We start from the raw sequence: 21,802 nt of genomic DNA, 5'->3' as shown, positions 1-21,802 counted from the left end.
TGCCACGGCTCAGGGAGCCAGGACGCGGCTGGGCTCCAGAGGCAGATAGCAGGTCCCACACCCGGCCCGGAACAGGGCAGCACTGGGGGGCGCAGCTGTCATGATTATGAGGGTTAGCCAGCAGCCTGGGGATTAAGGGGTTAACTACACCTAGCCAGGTGGAGTGACCAGTAGGAATGTAGGAGGGAGTTTCAACCTGGGACAAAGGAATTTGGGTTTTTTTCTTTTCTCCCTTTTGTCTCTCTGAGAGTTCTCTGCAGCTACAGAGAGGGACAAGCATGTCTCTCTCTCTCTCCAAGACATCATTCTTCCTTTTCTGTAAGTAGGGTAAAGTTTAGGTAGTTTCGTTAGGTTTTATTGTGTTATGGATTGGGTATGGGATCTGAGATCTGGCACTGTTTAAAAGATGTTTTGGCTTTTCTTTGTAACTAAGTTCTAGGCCCATGGAGTTTCTCCATGAGTATATGTTGTTCCCTCCCTATCTAGTCATTATGTTTGCAACAGGAATCTTGTTGTAATAATAAAAGTTCTTTCTTTTCTTTTCTTTTTATTAACCTAGCAGTGGTTAATTGTGTGCCTTGATTTTTATTTTAGGGGTGAGATTTCCCAAATGATCTTTCCCCTGATTTCTGTATCAACATTTGGGTGGTGGCAGCGGAAGTTTTATTCCCAAGATCTAGGTTTTTAAGATCTTGGGGGAAGTTTTATACCAAAGCCTGGTATATAAGGCTTTGGGGTACACTTGCTGGCCCCCACTTCTGCATTTATCATGCCAGAGTGGGGAAGGAGCCATGACAGCAGCGCACGTGTGGGGGCAGCAGGACTGGTTGCCGTAGGCGCTGCCGGGAGACACAACCTCGCTGCCCAGAGACAGGGCCAGTAGCTCCCTGCCATTGAGCGCGAGTATTGAAGCGTTTGCTCTACCCTGCCCCCTCCCCATTTTGGGACCCAGAAGCTGCAGCCGGGCCGACCAGCGGAGGTGCGGGGCAATGGCCTCCCCTTGGCCGGTCAGGGGATGGCACACAGGGCTTCTGCCTTGTCCAAGCTAGACTGGCCCTAGAAGAGGCCATCCCTGGCAGAAGCGTTTGGTTACAGGGCGTTTAGCTCTTGCTCCGTCTTCGAAGAGCCACGAACCAGCGCCTTGGCTGGGGAACAATTGCAAATGGCCTTGCTGGGCTGTTGCCGCGGGGGGGGAGGGCCTGTCCCAGGGGAAGGGCCGGGGGCACGTGCCAGATTAGTGACTGCTGCTGCCGCTCGTTCCCAGACCTGCTGACAGCGTGAAATCAGCGAGAGGGGAGCGAGGCAGGGAATCGATTCCTCGCCGCTAGGGGTCGCCGTTGTCCGAAAGCTGAAAAGTTCCCGCTCTGCTGCGGGCGGCGAAGGGAGCGACCTTCCTCCCCTCTTCTCAGAGCCGTGGCCGCCTCTCCAGTTGGAATCTTACATCACCCCCGTCGGCTCTTCAGTCCGCCGCAGGAAGCAGAAGCCTTGAGTTCCCCTGGACCACATGTCCGTTCACACTGACAAGCAGGTGCCAGACTGGAGGTGAACTCATGACCTGTTAGCTCCTCATTCTGTGCACTCTGATCCCTGGGGGAATGTCCAGTCTGTGACCATTGCCCTCATTTCAGGCTGCAACTGAGATCAGGGCCCTGCTGTACGAACCATGCTGCAAGTATACACACAAGCAGCATGACGATGTGCTCTGTGAATAAGAGCCTGAGGGGAGGGGGAAGTGGTGCTTAGCTGGCTGCCTGTTCTTGAAACAGGCAGCTTCCATTGGCCAAAAACTGGCCAATGGGATTGTGCTGGGGCGGGAGCAGCCGTGAAGAACCACGCCCCCTCCCCTCCAGGCTCGCAGTTTGTGGAACACAAACTGCCCCTCACCTGCTTTTCTGAGCATCATGTGGGGGTGGGGCAAGCAGGGGAGTCCCTGCTACGTCTGGGAGCCGGATTGTTTCACCCAGCCCTGCTGTAGCACCAACAGACTCCCTGCTGCATGGGGAGCAAAAGGGGGTGGGCTTGAGTTTCAAAAGACTCATATCTGGCTCCCTAGTGTGCCATATTTGGCTCGCAAGCCATAGGTTGCTGACCTCTACCATAAGCCTTTCCATACTCCACATTTCTAACTTTACATACAAGAATGATACATGCACGAAAATAAGATAAAGGTCAGATCCAGCAGATTGTGACCTTAAAATTGATAGGTTACACGTGGTATTTTGTCCAAAGCACTTTCGAGCTACACATATTTGTATCCATAAATCAACTTCATAAACATGGGGGAGAGGGGCTGTCACAAACTTCATTTATTTTTGATTGCATCATGGTCCTTTGGTACAGCAAGAAACCTTCTTTTCCTAAGGATCTGTGGCCTACCTAGACTGTCATCCCACAGGTATTCTGGGGAAAGTATTTTAGTTGGTTTGTGGTAAACAAAATACTTGTTTAAGTGACTCTCTTCTTGCCATATTGCCTCAATTCCATTGTCTTTGTCCACCATGATGGCTTCATGGCATTTCTTGGTCAGCTTGTAAACCTCCTTTACTGTTCCTCCAAACAATCCTCCAGCATAGTAGAAGTCACCCTTGTCGGGGGGCACATAAGCTTGAGAAGCAGGTCGACGTTCATAGGTGAAAGACTGACGCTCTGCAGTGTAGAATCCTGGGTGTAGTGTGCCAAACAAGTTGCTCAGGATTTCTACTCCCACTAAGTCATTAAACCTCATGTCTACGTCAGCACACACAAGGTAGTCGACCTCATTAATAAACTGCTTCTGAGAGAAGTGGTTGATCATTTCCATGCGTCGCATAGAGATTTCTTCCCACCTCGGGTAGTTTTGGACTTGCAGAACTACTACGTTCCTTTCTTCTTTGAACTCAACTTTAGGAACTTCTTGTGGTCTGTCTGTGAAAATGTAATAGTTCACCTTATGTCCAACCATAAAGTACATCTCTGCAGTTTCTAAAAATGTCTTGAGGAACACGACATACCTACAAAAAAAAAAAAGAAAAAGAAACGATCTATTAGAAATAAAAGGCACGGTGGTAGAAGACTGGAAGAAGGGGACATAGAGAGCAATAAAGTGATGTGCAGAAGAGGGATTAGGTGGAAGAAAGGGTGGCGGTGTAGGAAGGGGCAGAGCTGTACAGCATCATGAAGGTGAGGATGAAAATTATTAACTTAGCCTTGGTCTACTCTAGGAAATTATTTCGAAATAACCCCCCTTATTTTGAAATAATAAGCGGAGTGTCCACGCTTCCAAACCCGTAATTTCGAAATAAGGGCTTGGTTATTTAACAATGTGTACTCCTGCTTTCTCTGGGGAGTAATGTTTATTTTGAAATAGTGATTTTGAAACAGAGGCAGAGCGGATGCTCCACTGCTGCTCTTTTGAAATAACTACTCCCCAGAATCATTCAAAGTAATTACTCCCCAATGCTTCGTGGGGCTCGAAGTTGAGGTAGCACATTCACAATAACAGAACCTACCTTGGACTGATTTAGAGGCTCCTCCATGGTGGGGACATGCTATTTCAATTTTGTTATTTCAGGAGTTATTTCAAATTTAGTTATTTCAAAATAACTTCCTAATGCAGACATGCCCTTAGTGTGAAAAAGGATAAGAGGCAGTGAAAAGACAGGTGAGGGCTGGTGACATGGCTGGACTCACTAGAAGGATCTAGGATTTAACGGTTGTAATTTAAGAAGGGGAAGATGAACCAGTTAAAAGCAGTTGGTGATGATCAAAGTTGTCTAAATGTCAGTTTTCTCCTATGGAAAAAAAAAACAATATAAGATTTCTATTAAGAAAAGGTTTTTTTAAGTATTGCTTTTGATTAAAACAGAAAAGTTATTTTTGTTGTGCATGAGCATTATCAATTCCTACTTGCAACAAAACCTGTTATGTGGTGTCACAGTGATTTGTTACTTATTAATAGAAACCTTATATTAATTGGCTTTTTTTTCCATAGGAGAAAACTGACATTTACACAGCTTTGATCATCATCAACTGCTTTTAACTGGTTCATTTGCATTTTCGATTCCCTCATTTGCATTCCTCTTTTGAAAGAGGAATGTAGTCTAGAGGACCAGTGTTTCTTAAACTCTGTTCCGTGGTCCACCAGTGCGCCACGGAAAACAGGATTCAAAATGGCTGCCCTTAAAGGGGCAGGCGATTTTTTGTTTTTGTTCAATAACCTTCCCCCGACCCTTTTTTTTCCTTCAATAACTTTCCCCCGACCCTTTTTCCCCACCAACTTTTTTTTTTATGTTCAACAAAATGATCCTTGGTGTTCCCCATAAAAAAAATTATTGTTGGGTGTTCCTCAGTCTTAAAAAGTTTAAGAAACACTGGTCTAGACACACACATATTGGAGAGAGCCAGCAAAGGAAGCTCTAAAAAAAATCCATCAAAACCCCTCAAGAATAGAAGGGCCAGGTGAGGCACCACTATCTTCCAGAATTCAACTCACACCCAATAGGAGAGAGGGAGCTTTACAGTTACACTGCAAATACCCAAGCCCCCTTCATTTGACTATAAGAGAGATGAACATGAACAGCTGTCACTGTTGGAAATTAACATCAATCTCATTTGTTGCCCCTTTAAAACCCAGTAGTAGTGAATGAGAAGCATCCTACCCATCTTTGTCTTTGTTTGGCTGCTCTTTGTATAGTAAACAGATATATAGCACAGAGTGAAAGCTGACATTCACAGATATTTCCAATGCAGTTACTGGCCACATGCGGCTTGGATGAGCCAAAAGATCTTTCTGCAACATATTTAGCCTCGCTTGAAAATATTCATTTCTGATTCAAAGCTAAGCATTTTAATTAAACCCATTTCTCATTACACGAAAACATAGAGGTGCATCATGAATCTTTCAGCAATACCCCACCCCCATTATAAAAAGAAGGCTACAAATATGCTACCTATTCCCAAGATATTATTGGGAAGAGATTCTAATTCATATTGATTGTGGGGCAGTTACAAATCATTGTGCCAGCATAATGTAAAGGGGTGTTACATTGCTTGGGGTTTTGTCTTTCGAAGTCGTGATTGCATGAGGAAAGTTAGCGCCACAATCCGGGACAAATTCAAACTTTAGTTCTTTTGTTCCATCTACCCAAATTGGCCCTATATTTTCAAAATGATCTGGTATTCTTTGCTTCCTGTCCTAATTTGTTGTGTCTCATTGATGTACAACTTTGAAAAGCAGGGTGGATAAAAATCAATATTTTTTTAAAACAAATAAAAAATTTGGAGTTTTGATAAAATGCTTTATGAGGAAAAAAACCTATCTAAAGATAGTTTAATTAAGATATCTTTGAGCTATAATGTATCTCATCATGGAATAGGGATTCTATCATATGAGACAATATATTCATGTAATTTTTAAGAAAAGTTTTGTAAATGAGTTTCAATCATTTCTGGATTAAGGACCCAAACTTATGGGGTTCCACAGGCTTCTATATAAAATATTTTGGTTAATCTTTCTATCTACCCAGTGGGACTCAGTGCTCCGTTCGGGTGCATCAACATAGCAACCTTACCTTGAAATAGCTTATTTTGAAATTTGGCATTATCCATACAGCGCCAGATTTCAAAATAAAGCACGATTCTAACAAATCATGGAACAAGGGTCACAGGGATGCCGGAATAGCGTGCCCGTTATTTCGAAATATATTTTCAAATAATAGGTGCATTTAAAGACACGAAATTGCTATTTAGGGCTACTTCTGGCATGCCGAAATAGTCCCTGAGTGTTCCGTCTCAGGAGTAAACCTTTAGAAGATACCATCAGAGATGCTTAGTTTTGCAATTCTCAAATGGTGGATTTGAGTCTCCAGAAACAGCATGCTTGTTAATAGCAAAAATGTTTTTAAATAAACAAATAAACAATGTACAGAGATGAAAAGTAACTGACGTCAACCTTATTGTCCCCCTGCAAATTTGTGTACAAAATGACCTCTGTCTAAAAGTGGGGCTGTTGCTACACTTCAAAGGCGGAAGTGCCCATATCGACTAATCAAATAATTGTTGCAAATTCCATCGACTATTTGATTCGCCAAATAATCAAAATTTTACATCCCTATTACCTGTGGATAAGACAGGCATGCGTGCAAAATGCATGCAGTGCAACTCAGAAATGCGAGGCCAGGTTGCCTGAATGAAACAGCATCATGAGAAGTGTTCCCTCTTAGGAGGAAGTTGTGTTGAAGATGATGAAGGAACATGTCTGAACATGCAGGATCTTCAGGTTGGTAAACTCTTTTACTTCATACTTTTCTCTTAAGCGTGTCTTTCTGGACTATTCTTGAATTCTCATATTTGAGCAACAAATATAGTTGTTAGTCTATGGCACTATCATTTTTGATGCAACTGAGATAAAAAAAATAAATAGCTGAAATATGCAGATCTTCGTTTTACAATTTCACCTTTAAAATAGTACTGAGTGTCTGTGAATGCAATGGGTAATACTAAATGAGCCATATGGTAATAATAATGAAATAACTGCATTGCCTCTTTTTGATTAGAAGAATCCATCCTCCACATACAGGATTCTGAAGACTATCCACCTTCAAGATCACTATTATTTTTATAGTTTCAGAGTTATCTGCCAAAGATAAATTTTCAGTCACATCATGTATGTCACAAAGCCACAATATATCACCTGTGGCAAAACCAAGAAACATTCTCCATCATCTAGAAACAAGCATAGATAAATTTGTGATAAGAACCAGCAGATTACGTGAAGAAGTACAACAAACTCTCCTTTCTCTATCATTGAGAACCCATACTTCTTTAACATGGTTCAGTCATTAAGAGCAGGATACATTCCACCCATTAGAGCAGATGTTGCACGTACATTTCCGGATAAAGTGTATGAAAGAGAAATTGAGCAGTGCACAAAAATCTAGGGAGTAAAATTGTTAACCTGAGTCTTGATGAGTGGTGCAATGTCCATAATCATCCTGTTGTATGTGCTTGTGTGAAAATAGAAGAAAGGAATGCCTTCCTTTCAGAAACAATTGATAGATCAGGAAATGTCTAGTACGCGGCTTGGTCACAGACAATGCTGCAAATGTATCCAAGATGAGTAGAAATTTAGAAGAGAGTGAAGAGAGTCCCAGTCTAACAACACACGGTTGCATTGCTGATTTGATGCACCTCCTGGCCAAAGACTTCAGTGTTCCAGAAATAAAGCCTACTGTTGTTGAAATTGCAAAATACTTCCGCTACAGCACAGGTACAAAAACATACTTGTCCATGCTTAACAGGGTAATGGAAAAATAATCATGATATTTTACCATCCTTTGATCTGGAGTCCTTTGCATTATATTGTTAAAGATCAAAACTTTTCTGTTCATCTCTAAATACTTAGAAAAAGCTGAGGGAGTGGCGGAAGTTGGCCGGCAACAGAGCTTGATAAATGCTGGCTGAACCTGCGCTCCATTCCTAAAGCCCTACTAAATTCATGGCCATGAAAAACACACCTTGGGCAGGAGGAGTGGGGCTAAGAGCAGGAGTGGGGAACCCTTTTTGGGTTGAGGGCTGCTGACCCTTAGAAAAATCAACAGGGGGGCCACACACAAGTGAGAGGCAAAAACCAAAACCAAACCCTCACTGATGTGGCCCCAACTGAAAAGGAAAAAGACATTCCCCACATCCTTCCTTGTACACCAGGGCCTGGGGGGGGGGAGGGGGGAGCAACCTAGTAGATTTTGAGTGCTCCAACCCTGCAGTGGGGCAGCGAGGTGGGGAGGGGCTGGAGTGCCAACACAGACTCCCCAATGCTGGGGCGGGGGACACCACGAGCCTCAGGGGCCGGATCCAAGCAAGCGGGGGGCTGCATCTGGCCCCCGGGCCTGAGGTTCCCCACTCCAGTGCAGAGAGAAGATAACATATCAGCAGAGCCTAAGGTCAAAGGCTGTGTCCCCAGAGCCAAGGGAGAAGAGGAAAGTAATTAGTGCAGCTTAATCTGCCCCTTTCTCACAGCTGCCAGATCCTCCTAAAATTCTCCTACACTCCATTTTGAAACCCCAGTCCTTTCCCTGTCACTGAAAGGAGTTTTGAGTCAATCTGCAGTCTTCCAATAAAATTCCTGCTTGGGAGGGTGAGATGAGCAAGGGTTATATCATCACTACTCAAAAAATAGCTTCCCCATCGTTTTAGTGGTTATTCTTCACTTTTGGTACCTAACATATAATTCTGTGAATAATCCATACTCACTTTTTGATCGCAAACACTGTCAGTCCTACAGTGATATTCCTTTGTTGGAACTGCTCATTCAGGATTTCGAGGTTATAGGTCCCTTCCCAAACTATTGGCACAAACCATGGAGTCATCACAAGGACGTCTGGTCTCCTGTGGAAGAGAAAATTTGCTTTAGAATCACACTGAAGGAGTAAGAAAAAATGGAGGCAGCTGCATACTTCCCTACATCTACAAAGTTAAAAAATAGATAACTAATAGGCATCTAGAAACACACAAGTCTACAAACTCACGTGGCATTGTGCAGTAAGGCTATATAACATGACAGGTTATAGGATCTCCCTGGATTAACCCTTTAAGATTTAGTAGTAATATAAGAAACTATCAGCTAATTAATGTTTGCACTGCACCAGCATCTATCCATCATGCATAAGGTGTGTAACTGAACTAATCTTTCTGGGCTGTACTTTGCTTAAAAATCCAAGTGTTTCTGAAACTTGGTATGAATACAGTAACACAAAGACAAAGGAAATACAGTAATTGCTTATTTAACACTATATTTCTGAAAATGTTCGTGCTAAGTGAAAACATGCTTTGCGGGATCAATTTTCCCAGTAAAAGTAATGGAAAAAGTGGGGGCTGCGTTTCAGGTGGTAGTGGCAAAGTCAATTTTTTGTTAGTGCTCTGTCATTAGCGTCATCATTAGATATCCAGCAACACAGGTCACTGTGGTTTGTTAAAACACAAAGATAAACATGCGAGTGAGTGGAGGAGCACTGTGACTACATGTATTCATCCGCTCATGCGTATTACCACTGTTTTCACCAACTTATAGTACCGCACAAAGTAGCCCGTCACTTGATTATATTTGTGTTATTTTGGGGACGGTCGTGTTATTTGAAAAAACATTCCCTAAAACAAAATCGTGCTATTCCAAAAATGTGTTAAGTGGGCACGTGTTAAATGAGTAATTACTGTAAAGACAATCCAGGGAATCACAGACCAGTCACCTTAATTTCTGTACCCAGAAAGATAATGGAGCAAATAATTAAGCAATCAGTTTGCAAACATCTGGGCTACGTCTACATTGCGCTCTCTCATGCAAGAACATATGCAAATGAGGCATGGCGATGAATATTGCTGTGCTTCATTTGCATACTTAATGAGCCACCATTTTTGCGCAAGGGGCTTTTGCGCAGGAAAGAGCAGTCTACACCGCTCCTTCTTGTGCAAAAACCCCCTCTTGCGCAAGAGCCGTTCTGCCTGAGCGCAATGTAGACGTAGCACTGGAGGATAATATGGTGATAAGTAACAGTTGACAGAGATTTGTCAATGAGTAGTCCTGTGGCACCACAGAGACTAACAAAACAATATGTAGTAAAATAAGCTTTCGTGGGCACAACTCACTTCATCAGATGAACTGGAAAGGGATAACAGGAACCCAGAATTTATAAAAGAAAAAGAAGGGGAGGGGAAAAGGTACCTGTCAATTGTAGGACCAGAGCTAATGAGGCTAATTAAGTGGGCTGGAAGTGTCCCATACTTAGCTTTTGATGCGTTAAATGCAGGGAAGGCTGGCATTGTAATGTGACATCCAGTTAATGTCTTTGTTCAAGCCCAGGGAAACAGTGTCAAATTTGCAGATGAATGTCAATTCCGCACTCCTTCTCTGTAATTCTTTGACAGGGTAACAAGCCTTGTGGATGGGAGGAAGCAGCAGATGTACTTTATCCATCCCTCAGCCTCTCCTGCCACCCGGTGCTCCACTCATGCATCCCCTAGTCCCAACTTCCGCCCTCGGGCAATTTGAAACACCCAGGGAGCCCTACTACCACCACCACCAGTGCATCGAGGTTACAGCAGGTTTTGGCTGCTTATTTCCACACAGCTGCCGGCAAGTACATTCCTGTGATCGGGTGAGAGCGGTCAGTGTCTCTGTGCTATGCACTGCTCCAGTTCTCCACTTCAAAAAGAACAATCAGTTGCACTTACATAAAACAGGAAAGGACTGCCTAGGAAGGAGTGCTGTTGAGAGGTATCTGGGAGTACATCTACACTGTGGGCTAACATCCAGTTAAGATATGCAACTTCAGCTATGTTAATTGCGTAGCTGAATTTGAAGTACCTTAACTCGACTTTTGGCGCTGTCTACCCAGCAGGAAGTCGAAGAGGAAGAACACTCTTCTTTCGACTTTCCTTACTCCCTGTGAAATGACGGTTACAGAAGTCACAATAAAAACCCCATTATTTTGAAATTATTTCGGAATAAACAGGCTTGCTGTGTAGACATGCGCACTCTGTTATTTTGAAATACGCTTTCAGTGGAGACATAGCCTGGGAGTAAGAGTGGACAACAAGCTAAATATGTGTAACCCTGTTGCAAAACAAGCAACTATCATTCTGGAATGCTTTAGCAGGAGCGTGGTAAGCAAGTCACGAGAAGTAATTCTGCTCTATTCCACACTGAGTAAGCCTCAGCTGGAGTATTGTGTCCAGCTCTGGGTGCCACATTTCAGGAAAGATGTGAACAAACTGGAGATTGTCTCGGGAAGAGCAACAAAAATTATTAAAGGTCTGGAAACTATGACCTATGAGGGAAGAGTGAAAAAATGGGCTTGTTTATTCCAGAAAAGAGAAGACTAAGAGGGGACCCTGGTGGGTTCCCCCCCCCCAAATGCTGTATGAAATTGATTTATGAACATAAATATGAATAACTTGAAGACGCTTTGGTCAAAATATCTCATGTAACCCATCAATTTTAGTGTCTCAATCTGCTGGATGTGTAGATCTTATTTTGGTGCATGCATCACTCTTGTATGTACAGTTAGTAATATGGGATATGGAATATTCCAATCTCCCTCCCCTTCCCCAGAGCCAGGTACACCCCCCCAACCCAATTCCCTCTCCCAGAGCCAGGCACTGGCCCCCCTCTATATCAATCCCCCTCCCCACCGCCCTGCTCTAACCTAATTATCGGGTCCCGGTGGCGGAGCTGCCACTACAGCCACACTCATCTCCCTCCAGCCGCTGGGTTTTAAATGTGCAAATGAAAGCCATCAAGGGTGTTTCCAATGCTGGGATACCTTTAATGGCTAGGTCAGGGGTGGCCAACCCGTGCCAGAAGAAGAGCCACAGTAGCAGGGAAGAGCCGGGGCAAAGATGTTGAGCCAAAAAAAAAAAAAGAAAATGCAGCGCTGGAGGAAAATAGATGCTGGAACATCCATCCCAGGGCACGGCTTTTTTGTTGTTGTTGTTAACAACTTTTCCCCGGGTCTTTGTGGCCCTGCCCTTTTTTTGGCTCAACAACTTTTCCCCGGCTCTTCACGCTGTCTCCACCACTATTGTGGCTCACAAAAAAAGCACCAGGAAGGGGTGGCTCAGGGTGGGGGCTCCAAGTTGGAGAGTATTGGGGTCAGGTGGAGGGTTGGGGTGCTGAGCAAGCCGCAGGTTGGTTGTGAGGGTGCAGGAGTTTGGGCTGGGATGCATGAGGGGCTTAGGGCAGGGAGTCTGGGAGTATGATGGGCTCAGGACACAGATTTGCAGTGTGTGGATGGTGCAGGAATGTTGTGGCAGAAGACTGGGGATGTGGGGATGCAGGAGTTTGGGGATGTGAGAGGCTCAGGACAGGTGGTTCCAGTGTATGATAGACTCAGGTTTGCAGTCTGGGGGGGGAAGAGGGGATGCACAAGTGTTATGATGCTACAGCCAGATGGGGGCTTGTTGGCCAGGCTTCATTTTTGAGATGTGGTGGCTGGGACACAATGTGCACCCCCCCCCAACCCAATTCCCCTTTCTTTCCTTCCCCTCCCCTCCCCTTCCCCAGACTAGAGCCAGGCACCTCCCCCACCCTGTTCTAACCTAATTCTTGGGTCCCGCAGCCATCACCGCTGCTACAGCCGTACGTCTCCCTCCAGGTGCTGGGGCACATGCGCTGAGCGGCTGGCGTGCTAAGCGGCTGGTGCGCACTCCCTCCCCAAACCCCTTTCTCTCGCCTTCCTGAGAGCCAGACACCTCCCTTCCCTGCTCTAACCCAAGCCCCTCCCTCACTAACCTTATGCCCGGGTCCCAGAGCCACTGCTGATGGTGCCTCTGCTGCTGCAGCATCCGGAACCAATGCCACTGCCTGCGCTCAGCAGCCAGCTGCTAGCACGTGCAGGCTGGGACACTGTGTGCGATCCGGCCTGCATGTGCAGGATACGACGTAGTGCTCCGGGGGCCGTGAGCAGAACGTCACGGGCTGTGAGCACGCATGTGGCTCATAGCAGCCCAGCTGTGAGAACAGCTAACCTGAGCGGTTCCCAGTTCTGTCCTGGTACCGTCAGAAGCCACAATTTTTGGCTCACAAGCCGTGGGTTGGCCACTCCTGGGTTAGGTGATCTACTTAACAACTTGAGAACAGCCTTCTTTGTACTTTAAGTCTAAGCAGTGGTTGGTCTTAGGAAGACATGTGACCACCCCAATTGTTAGGCTACATCTATACTGCAGAGCTATTTTGGGATACCGGAAGTATTCCAAAATAGCTATTTTGCATCTTTTGAGCAAGCCCGTTATTTTGAAATATAATGTGCTCTCTATTCTGATGTCCCTGTAAACGTCATTCCATGAGGAGTAAGGGACATTTCGGAACAGCACTCTATTTTGAAATTAAATAAGCTATTTCAAAATTAACTCAAAATAAGCTATTTGATTTACATAGCTCAAATTGGGTAGCTTATTTTGAGCTCCGGGAGCAGTGTAGACACACCTTTAGAGTCTGACCAGGTAATTTTCCAAGGAATGTGGGAGAGAGAGCAGTTTCCCACCCACAATGGATTCTATAAAACAATGGGAAGCTATCTGTCCCTTTGCCTTTGGCTGGCATGACACACCCAAGATTTTAGCTGGGGATTTCAGGGAGAAAAATACCTTCCCTGGCTTGAGGTTTTTGTCCAGAAATAAGAACAGTTTTAGGGTAAGGTGCAATAAGCGTTAGTGTGTTAGAGCTTGTGATGGGGCATACCTACCCTGCAACCGCAGGACAAGGGGTTGCCTGGGCCCAGTTAGCTGAGAAGACCCCTTCCCCACTGCCGGGCATGCTCCCAGGGGCGCATGGGTATAAAAACCCAGGGAGGTGCTCAGTCAAGAGGAAGGCCTCCAGAGGGGAAGAGGCTGAGTCAGGAGCTTCTAGCCAGTGGCAGCCGCAACAGTATACCCGGGAGGAGTGGACCCAGGAGCAGCTGCCACCGGAGCCACAGCAGCCACAGGCCTTGGAGCAGCCGGACGGGCAGCCGCCGACACAGCCTCAGCGACAGCCTCGGCCGGTGAGACGTCCCGCGGGGACCTCAACCCATCGTACTTCACTCCGGGGACCTGGGCTCCCCTAGGGTGGAAGGAAGGAGCCCAGGCGGGGGTTTGCCTCCACGGGCTCGGCGTGTTGCGGGAGGGACCCCGCTGAGCTGGCCGTGCACCTTAACGCTGTCCACAGGGCCCTGGGCTGGGACCCGGTGGAGAGGGAGGGCCCGGGTCCCCCTACTACACCGACCTGACAGCAACCCCGCTCCCAGGCCGTTGGGAAGTCTGCCGTAGAGTCGGACCCTGTTAGGTCAATTGTGCTCTCAGGAGGGAGCAGCGTTTGGAACTAGGCCTCTCAGGCCAGATATACCCTAGTAGAGGGGATTCAGATGTTGGACTAGGCCATAGGGGCTGTATACGTCCTGGTAGAGTGGTAAGTACTTTCGGTGCAGAGTCAAAGGACTGTAAATGCCCTGATAGAGGGGCAGGTATTCAGGCAGAGGGCCTCAAAGATACTTATAATATCGTGGGGGTATGCGCCCCTTTCCCCCCTCCCTCCCTGACAGAGCTAGCTAAGTGTTCTCTTTTATTTTAAATTTGTTATTTTCTTTGCCTTTTTCACTTATAACCACTTAAATCCTACTGCTTGTACTTAATAACATTATTTTTGTTTACTATCAAGCCCAGTGTACATAATTGTTACCTGGGGGAGCCATCAGTGCGTACATCCTCCTTTCATTGTTAAAGGCGGCTCACCTGAATGTGCTTTCAACGTGTGATATTCTTACACAGTGAAAGATGGATTTATTTGGGGTTCTGTTCCCATTTGAAGGTTGGTTTCCTGGATGCTGAGACTGCATTGTTATAAGGGGGAGGGAGAAAAATTGTTCTTAACCACTGAGGATAGATAAGAAACACCAGGCTTAAATTGCTGCAAGGAAGGTTTAGGTTGGACACTAGGAAAAACTTCCTGCCTTCAGGGTGGTTAAATTGCCTAGGGAAGTTGTTGGAGCTCAGTGGAGAGTTTTATGAGCTTAAAACAAACACCTGTCAGGAATGGCCTAGTTAATAATTAGGCCTTGTTTATCCTCACAAAGTTACAGGGCAGTTCATCAGCTCCCAGGGCTGTAACTCCTGAGGTGTCTATGATGGCAAGGCACTTAGAATCGTAGAATCCTAGGGCTGGCAGAGACCTCAGGAGTCATTGAGTTCAGCCCCCTGCCCAAAGCAGGACCAACCCCAACTCAATCAGCCCAGCCAGGGCCTTGTCAGTGTGTGATTTAAAAACCTCTGAGGATGGAGATTCCACCCCCTCCCTAAGGACCCTATTCTGGTGCTTCACCATCCTCCTAGGGAAATAGTTTTCCCTAATATCCAACTTACACCTCCCCCACAGCAACTTGAGATCATTGCTCCTCGGACTGCCATTGGTCACCGCTGCGAACAGCCTCTCTTCATCCTCTTTGGAACCCCCCTTCAGGGAGTTGAAGGCTGCTGTCAAATCCCCCCTCACTCTTCCCTTCTGCAAACTAAACAAGCCCAAATCCCTCAGCCTCTCCTTGTAAGTCATGTGCTCCAGCCCCCTAATCCTTTTGGTTGCCCTGCGGTGGACTTTCTCCAATGTGTCCGCATCTTTTCTATAATGGTTGGACACTATACTCCACATGTGGCCTCGCCAGTGCTGAATAAAGGGGAATAACCACTTCTCTAGATCTGCTGGCAATGCTCTTCCTAATGCAGCCGACTGTAACATTAGCCTTCTTGGCTACAAGGGCACACTGTTGACTCATATCCAGCTTCTCATCCACTGTAATCTCCAGTTCCTTTTCTGCCAAAGTGCACACCAACTCCACAGTTGTTGCGCTCTAGTTAAACCACCTTGATAAGAGGCATAGAGCTTTCTGCACTATGGCTACAGCCTTGGGGTGTCAGGTAAATACTTCATTTGTTTTTCTGCATAGGAACAGGCCTCTAGAAATGTCCCATAATCCCTCAAGTGGCCACTCTGCTCATTGTTTTGAACTTGGTTGTCTGCCCTGCAGGCATATGCATATCCTCCTTCAAAGTTCTGGTTCAGAAGCCTGCTGATCTGCTGTGGATCAAAGAGCAAGCCATTCAATGGAATGCTCGTGCTGCTGTACACAGAGACGTGTGTGTGTGTGTGTGTGTGTGTGTGTTTGCTGTGCAGCTGTCTGAAGACAGCAGGCTGATGTTCCCCAAAACACTGTCTTTCCCCGCTCATACACACACATGCTCCCTGTCACACACTCTTCCCCTGTCCCCCTCCCTTACACACACACACACACTTCAGTTGAAAAGCATCTGTCAATGTAGTGAGATTGGGAAACTTGCATCATGTGACACCGCCTGCCCCATGCGGCATTGCAAACCCTTCCCAAAGCACTCTGTGTCTAGGTGCACAGTGGGATAGCTGCCACAATGCACTGCTGTCTGCACCATTACAAAAGCTGCTAATGTGGATGCACACCACCATCACAAGGGGCAAAGTGTGGAAATACAACAGCAGCTTCCTGCAGTGCTCTGTGAGCAGAACTGTAACTGCCAGCGCTGTACATCTGCCAGTGTAGACACACCCTGAGTCCTGCCACGAGTGCAGGGAACCGGACTAGATGACATCTCGATTGCATAGGCATCGACTCCATGAATGATCCAGAGCTGGAGCTTGCATAGGGGAAAATTAGCAGTGCTCCTCACCCTTGGGTAGCCAAGCTTCCCCCTTCCCCCAGTGCCTCTCGCCCACTGGTGGTACTGCTATACAACTCTTCCTCTTCCCTTACAGTATCTCTCACCCTCCACAAACAGCTGTTCTGCAGCATTTGGGATGCTCTGGGAGGCAGGAGCAGAGACACAGCATGCCCAGAGAAGGAAGCAGGGCAGGGGACTTGGAGGCTGTGGTGGAATGGATATGGTGGGAGGGGCACAGGGGCAAGAAGAGGCAGGGCAAGGACAGGGGTAGGGGGTGTGTGTCAAGCTCCCCCAACTAAAGGGAAAGTCAGCGCCCATGTCTCAAGGTCCCTGTCAGGCCTCTGGTTCTAAATTCAGAAACTTCCTTTTGCATTTTGATCTGACTTTAGTCTATTAACTTTAGTTACATATTGGAGGTAACAAAAACACCTATTTTTAATTTTACTTACGGTGGATTTAGTATCTGTGGCCTTGAGTAAATATTTCTAAAAGGAACACAGGAAAACAAAAATTATTTCAAGGAATGATTTTCATAGCTCTTCAAAAAGCCTTCGACAGTTTACAGATAAAGATTCCCACCACTCACTGATTCCCACCAGTTGGTGGGAGTGACCCAAACCAGTGAATACGCCATTACAGAGACCCCATTCAGTAATCCTCATGTGATCTTCACAAATGACACATGCATACACATGGGATAATCTTATTCAGTAGATGCGAACCTTTCCAACGAAATGTTATGTGAGGCATAATGTTTTTCCGGGAAACCGGAGGTATACCAGAAAAACTCTGTTGCATCCAGGGAATGCATGTGCTCTTCCAAAATGTTTTCAGAAGTTCATACACACTTTTTCAGCATGCGTGTAAACCTCGTTTTATGAGAAGGAAGGGATGTTCCAAAAAAGGGTTTGTTTCTGACATTTGGCCCAGTGTAGATGGGCCAAACGTCGGAAAAGCCTCTTCCGAAAAAAAAGCGGAAAAAGCGACACAAATTGAGGTTCGCAATTTGCATAGCTTTTCAAGAAGCGAAGTGCAGTGTAGACATAGCCTCTGTTTATACCATCCAGATGCATGGATGATTTTTAAGGTGGCATTTCCAAAGGGCAGTGCAATGTGGAGCCTGGGATCAGCTGGGCATTCCAAGGGGCAGCACTGCATGGAACCTGGGGTCAGCTGGGGACTCTAGCTGATCCCAGGCTCCATGCAGCGCTGCCCCATTCAAGTGCCACGGCAGCATTTCAAAGGAGAGGCGCACGCGATTAATAACACGATTAATCACAGTTAAATTTTGTAATCACTTGACAGTCTTAGATTTTTACATTGCTAACTTTTATCTGTCTGTTTTCACTTGCAACCACTTAAATCTGACTGTTTGCACTTAATAAAGTCGCTCTTGTTTACGATCAAGCTGGGTGTAAATGATGGTTACCTGGAGCGTACAATCAGTGTGCATATTCTCTTGTTGATTGATAAAAAGAGGACGAACATCCTCATGAGCTTTCTTTGTGTAAAACTTTCACTCAGAGGAAAGTGGCTTTACTGGGGGGGGGGGATGGTCCCTTTTAAAGAGTTGGTTTCCTGGGTGCTAAGACAGCTCCCAGAGCTGAAGTGGTTCAGTGTCTGCATTGCTCGGCAGGGGGAAGGGAGGTTACCCCAACTCTGTGCCTTGCCAGGGGGAAACAAGAGGATCCGGTCCAGCAGGGCAGGGTGGTGGAGAGCCCCAGAGGGCAAGGCAGCCAGTGTTAGTGGCATGAGTAGCACACCAGGAAACAGCCCCTGGGATCATCTGTGACCACGCCCCATCACATCGCACTCTCCCTCTCCACCTGCCTCTGAGGAGTCACTGCGAGTTTAAACTGAGTTTTCATTTGAAATATGGCAGCAACCCCCAAGGCTATGTCTAGACTGCAAGCCTCTTTCGAAAGAGGCTTTTTCGAAAGATACTTTCGAAAAAGCCTCTTTCGAAAAAGAGCGTCTAGACTGCAAGCGGAACTTTCGAAAAAGCAAGCCGCTTTTTCGAAAGAAAGCAGCAAGTGAGTCTGGATGCTCTCTTTCTAAAAAGCCCTGTTGGCATTCAAGAACGCCTTTTTTCGAAAGAGCACTTTCGAAAAAAGGCGTTCTTCCTCGTGAAATGAGGTTTACCGCCGTCGAAAGAAAAGCCGCATTCTTTCGATTTAATTTCGAAAGAACGCGGCTGCAGTCTAGATGCAGATGAAGTTTTTTTCAAAAAAAGGCTACTTTTTTCGAAAAAAAACCCTGAGTCTGGACACAGCCCAAGTGAGTCAAAGCTAAAAGAGAAGTGGTTAAGGAATCTCAACAAAGCAGAATTGATTCCAGAGCACTAATGGCAAGACCTCAAAGGCTCACCAAATCCAGGAAAGTCTCACGGGGAGTAGTTACCTCAGTGCTTCAATGATCTTGGATGGTGTGTCCTGGCAGGTATCATTTGACATACTCCTGCACATTAAATCCAAATGTCATGTCAAACATGGAGATCTAAACAACATAAAAGCTTTACACTAAAAATCATCTAGTCCAATCTCGAGGCACGTTTAAAGATGCAAACTGTACAACAAAGAAACAAACCCAGAGGTTTAGCCTCACAACAGAACAAAACAAACCAGGCAAACCAAGGCATAAATGCAAAGGTTGCTAGAATGCTGTGCCATTTCATAGTACCTGTCATGCACTGGAAGTGCACTCAATGGTATCTCATGATTTAGCTTACATTGTATTCATTTCAGACCAATTCTCCAATCTGTCCAGATTATTTTGAATTCTAATCATGTCCTCAAAAGACCTAGCAACCCCTCCCATCTCAGTGTCATCCATTGATTTTGTAGCCATATTCTTGTCTACTCTGCTATCCAAATCATTAATAAAAATACCGAATAGTAGTAGATCCAGTATTGGACCCAGGACAGACCGCTGTGGGATATGGAGGTTAAATTTTGAGTCTATGCAATTTGCATCAACTATTCAATCAATTGATAAGGATGCCTCCATCTTTGAAGTGTGGAAAGAGCTCCAGGGCTGCTGCTACACTTCAAAGGCGAAAACGCTGCGGGGAACATAGGCTACTGGCCCCGTGCTCCCCGCAGCATTTCAAAGCAGCAGCACCACGTGGAGCCCGGGATCAGCAGGAGACTCCCTCACTGACCCTGAGCTCCCTACGGTGCTGCCGCTTGGAAATGCCGCAGGGAGCCCAGTGTCAGTCTCCTCACGGCGTTTCAAAGTGTCAGTGTCACAGAGCCCGGAGTCAGCGGGGGAGTCGCTAGCTGATCCCAGGATCCACATGGCGCTGATGCTTTGAACCCCCTCCCCGCACCTCTTCCCTGCCCCTTGCAGCCTCTTTTTGATAGAGACAGCAAGGGGGAGGGAACAACTAGTTGACTACTCTGTTGACTATCCGATAAGCATTTGCTTATCAGATAGTCGACTACTTGACTAGTCGTTCACATCCCTACTGTGGGACCCCATTAGACAGCAAACTATCAATATCTACTCTTCTGAGTCTTTTAACCAGTTTTGCATTCACCTTATAAGGGTATGTCTACACTACCCCGCTAGTTCGAACTAGCGGGGTAATGTATGCATACCGAATGTGCAAATGAAGCCCGGGATTTGAATTTCCCAGGCTTTATTTGCATAAGCTGGCCGGCGCCATTTTTAAATGCCGGCTTGTTCAAACCCCGTGCCGCGCGGCTACACGCGGCACGGGCTAGATAGTTCGAACTAGCTAGTCATTCGAACTAGCTAGCCTCGTGGAACGAGGTGTACAGATAGTTCGGAATGGCTAGCTAGTTCAAACTATCTAGCCCGTGCCGCGTGTAGCCGCGCGGCACGGGGTTCGAATAAGCCGGCATTTAAAAATGGCGCCAGCCGGCTTATGCAAATAAAGCCCGGGAAATTCAAATCCCGGGCTTCATTTGCACGTTCGGTATGCATACATTACCCCGCTAGTTCGAACTAGCGGGGTAGTGTAGACATACCCCATGGGTTTTATCTAGACCACATTTCCCTCCCTTGCTTAGGGGACTGTCACTCTGTCAAAAGCATCACTAAAATAAAGACACATCATGTCTTCAGCTTTGCCCCATCCTCTCGATCAGTCATGCTGCCAAAGAATCGACCCGAGTGCAACTTCCCTGTGGTCCACAGCCAGGACTAGGCTGGATCCCTGCTGCCTTCCCAGCCCAGGTGCAGAAGGATCGCTCTCCCTGAGCGGTTTCCTTCTCCCTTTGGTCTCTATTGCAGTGACAGGAACAGGAGCTCAGGGCAGGAGCTCCATTCTTGGCACGAGACAAACCGATGGAACCTTCAGGGACAGTGGGAAAGCTTCCCTCTGAGCCGCCGTGTTTTTAAAGTAGCAAATGTGCTGTGCAACTAGATAGATGCTGTAGGATGCTCACAGGGAGGGGGGCAGTGATTTTAAGAGTTAATTATTTCTACACTTTGAACTAAAGGGTGCAGTTAGGGTATGTCTACACTAGCCCCCTAGTTCGAACTAGAGACCTAATGAGGGCGACCAAAATTGCAAATGAAGTGCAGGATTTAAATATCCCGCACTTCATTAGCATGTTCCCGGGTGGTCACCATTTTGGAAATTGACTAGCCTGGAAGAACTGCCCACATCTACACGCGGCAGAGAAGGGCGATTCCAAAATAAACCCCTTAATTTGAATTACCAGTTTAACCTCACAGAATGAGGTAATAATTCAAAGTAAGGGGTTTATTTCGGAATTGCCCTTCTCTGCCGCGTGTAGACACGGGCAGTTCTTCTGGGCTAGTCAATTTCCAAAATGGTGACCACCCGGGAACATGCTAATGAAGTGCGGGATATTTAAATCCCACACTTCATTTGCAATTTCAGTCGCCCTCATTAACCTCCCTAGTTCGAATTAGGGGGCTAGTGTAGACATACTCTCAGGCTGTGACAGCCCCTCTCATGTCACTAGGGTTGCACAGGGTGTGACAGAAGAGTCTGCTCCCTTGCTCATTTTTCCCCCCAGCTAGGCTAACACAACGCTGGGGAATCTGCTGCACCTGTAGTAACCTGGATTTGCACCACAGATGTGTATTTCCGTGGATTCATACATATGTATTTGGATAAAGTCTTCTGTAACAATACAGTGCTCCCTTGAATTGTTCCCACCCACATGTGGAATGAATTGTGTTTTTGTGCCCCAATTGTATGTGACACAACATCTTCCTGTTGGTACACAACAAAATTCATGTGGTGGGGTTCAGCCAAGGGGTTCAGAGTGTGGGAGGAGGCTCAGGGCCGGGGTGCGGGCTCTGGGTTGGGATAGGGATGAGGGGGAGCTCAGGGCTGGGCCAGTGGGCTGGGGTGCAGGGGTCTGGGATGCAGATAGGTGCTGTGGAGCTACCGCAGGGAGAGGACTTCCCCAGCTCTTTCTCCTCAAAGCAACACTTGGGGGCTGGGGAGGAATCTCTCTGCTACAGCTGGGGTCACTGAATAGGCACCTGGCCCCAGCAGATCCAGGCTGGGACTGGGTTGAGGCTGGGGAAGGGACACAGCAGCAAGTCCGGGCTCCATGGCAGGTGTCATGGCAGGCCCAGTCCATGGCAGAGCTGGGACTGGGGGAGGGGC

At 46.6% G+C, this 21,802-nt stretch overlaps 1 protein-coding gene across 9 annotated transcripts in view; it reads right to left on the bottom strand.

The window, feature by feature from the left end:
- Nucleotides 1-803: 803 nt before the first annotated feature.
- Nucleotides 804-21,802, bottom strand: part of LOC102462837 (histo-blood group ABO system transferase) — a 29,584-nt gene continuing 8,585 nt past the window's right edge. For 2 of the 9 annotated variants that reach the window (XM_006123733.3, XM_075905500.1), the window contains exons 3-6: nucleotides 18,589-18,645; nucleotides 16,638-16,673; nucleotides 8,230-8,364; nucleotides 804-2,990 (exon numbers count right to left, since the gene is read on the bottom strand). In XM_006123733.3, the coding sequence (XP_006123795.2) occupies nucleotides 2,303-2,990; nucleotides 8,230-8,364; nucleotides 16,638-16,673; nucleotides 18,589-18,645 (916 nt within the window). In that variant the 3' untranslated portion in view covers nucleotides 804-2,302. Of the gene's footprint in view, nucleotides 2,991-8,229; nucleotides 8,365-9,618; nucleotides 11,012-16,637; nucleotides 16,674-18,588; nucleotides 18,685-21,802 lie in introns of those variants that run through there. The other 7 variants (XM_075905499.1, XM_006123735.4, XM_075905501.1 and 4 more) reach the window with 6 other exon arrangements.

Source organism: Pelodiscus sinensis, chromosome 22 (genome assembly GCF_049634645.1).
Source record: "Pelodiscus sinensis isolate JC-2024 chromosome 22, ASM4963464v1, whole genome shotgun sequence".
In the NCBI taxonomy this organism is placed as follows: Eukaryota; Metazoa; Chordata; order Testudines; family Trionychidae; genus Pelodiscus; species Pelodiscus sinensis.
This window is presented reverse-complemented; position numbering and strand designations above follow the sequence as displayed.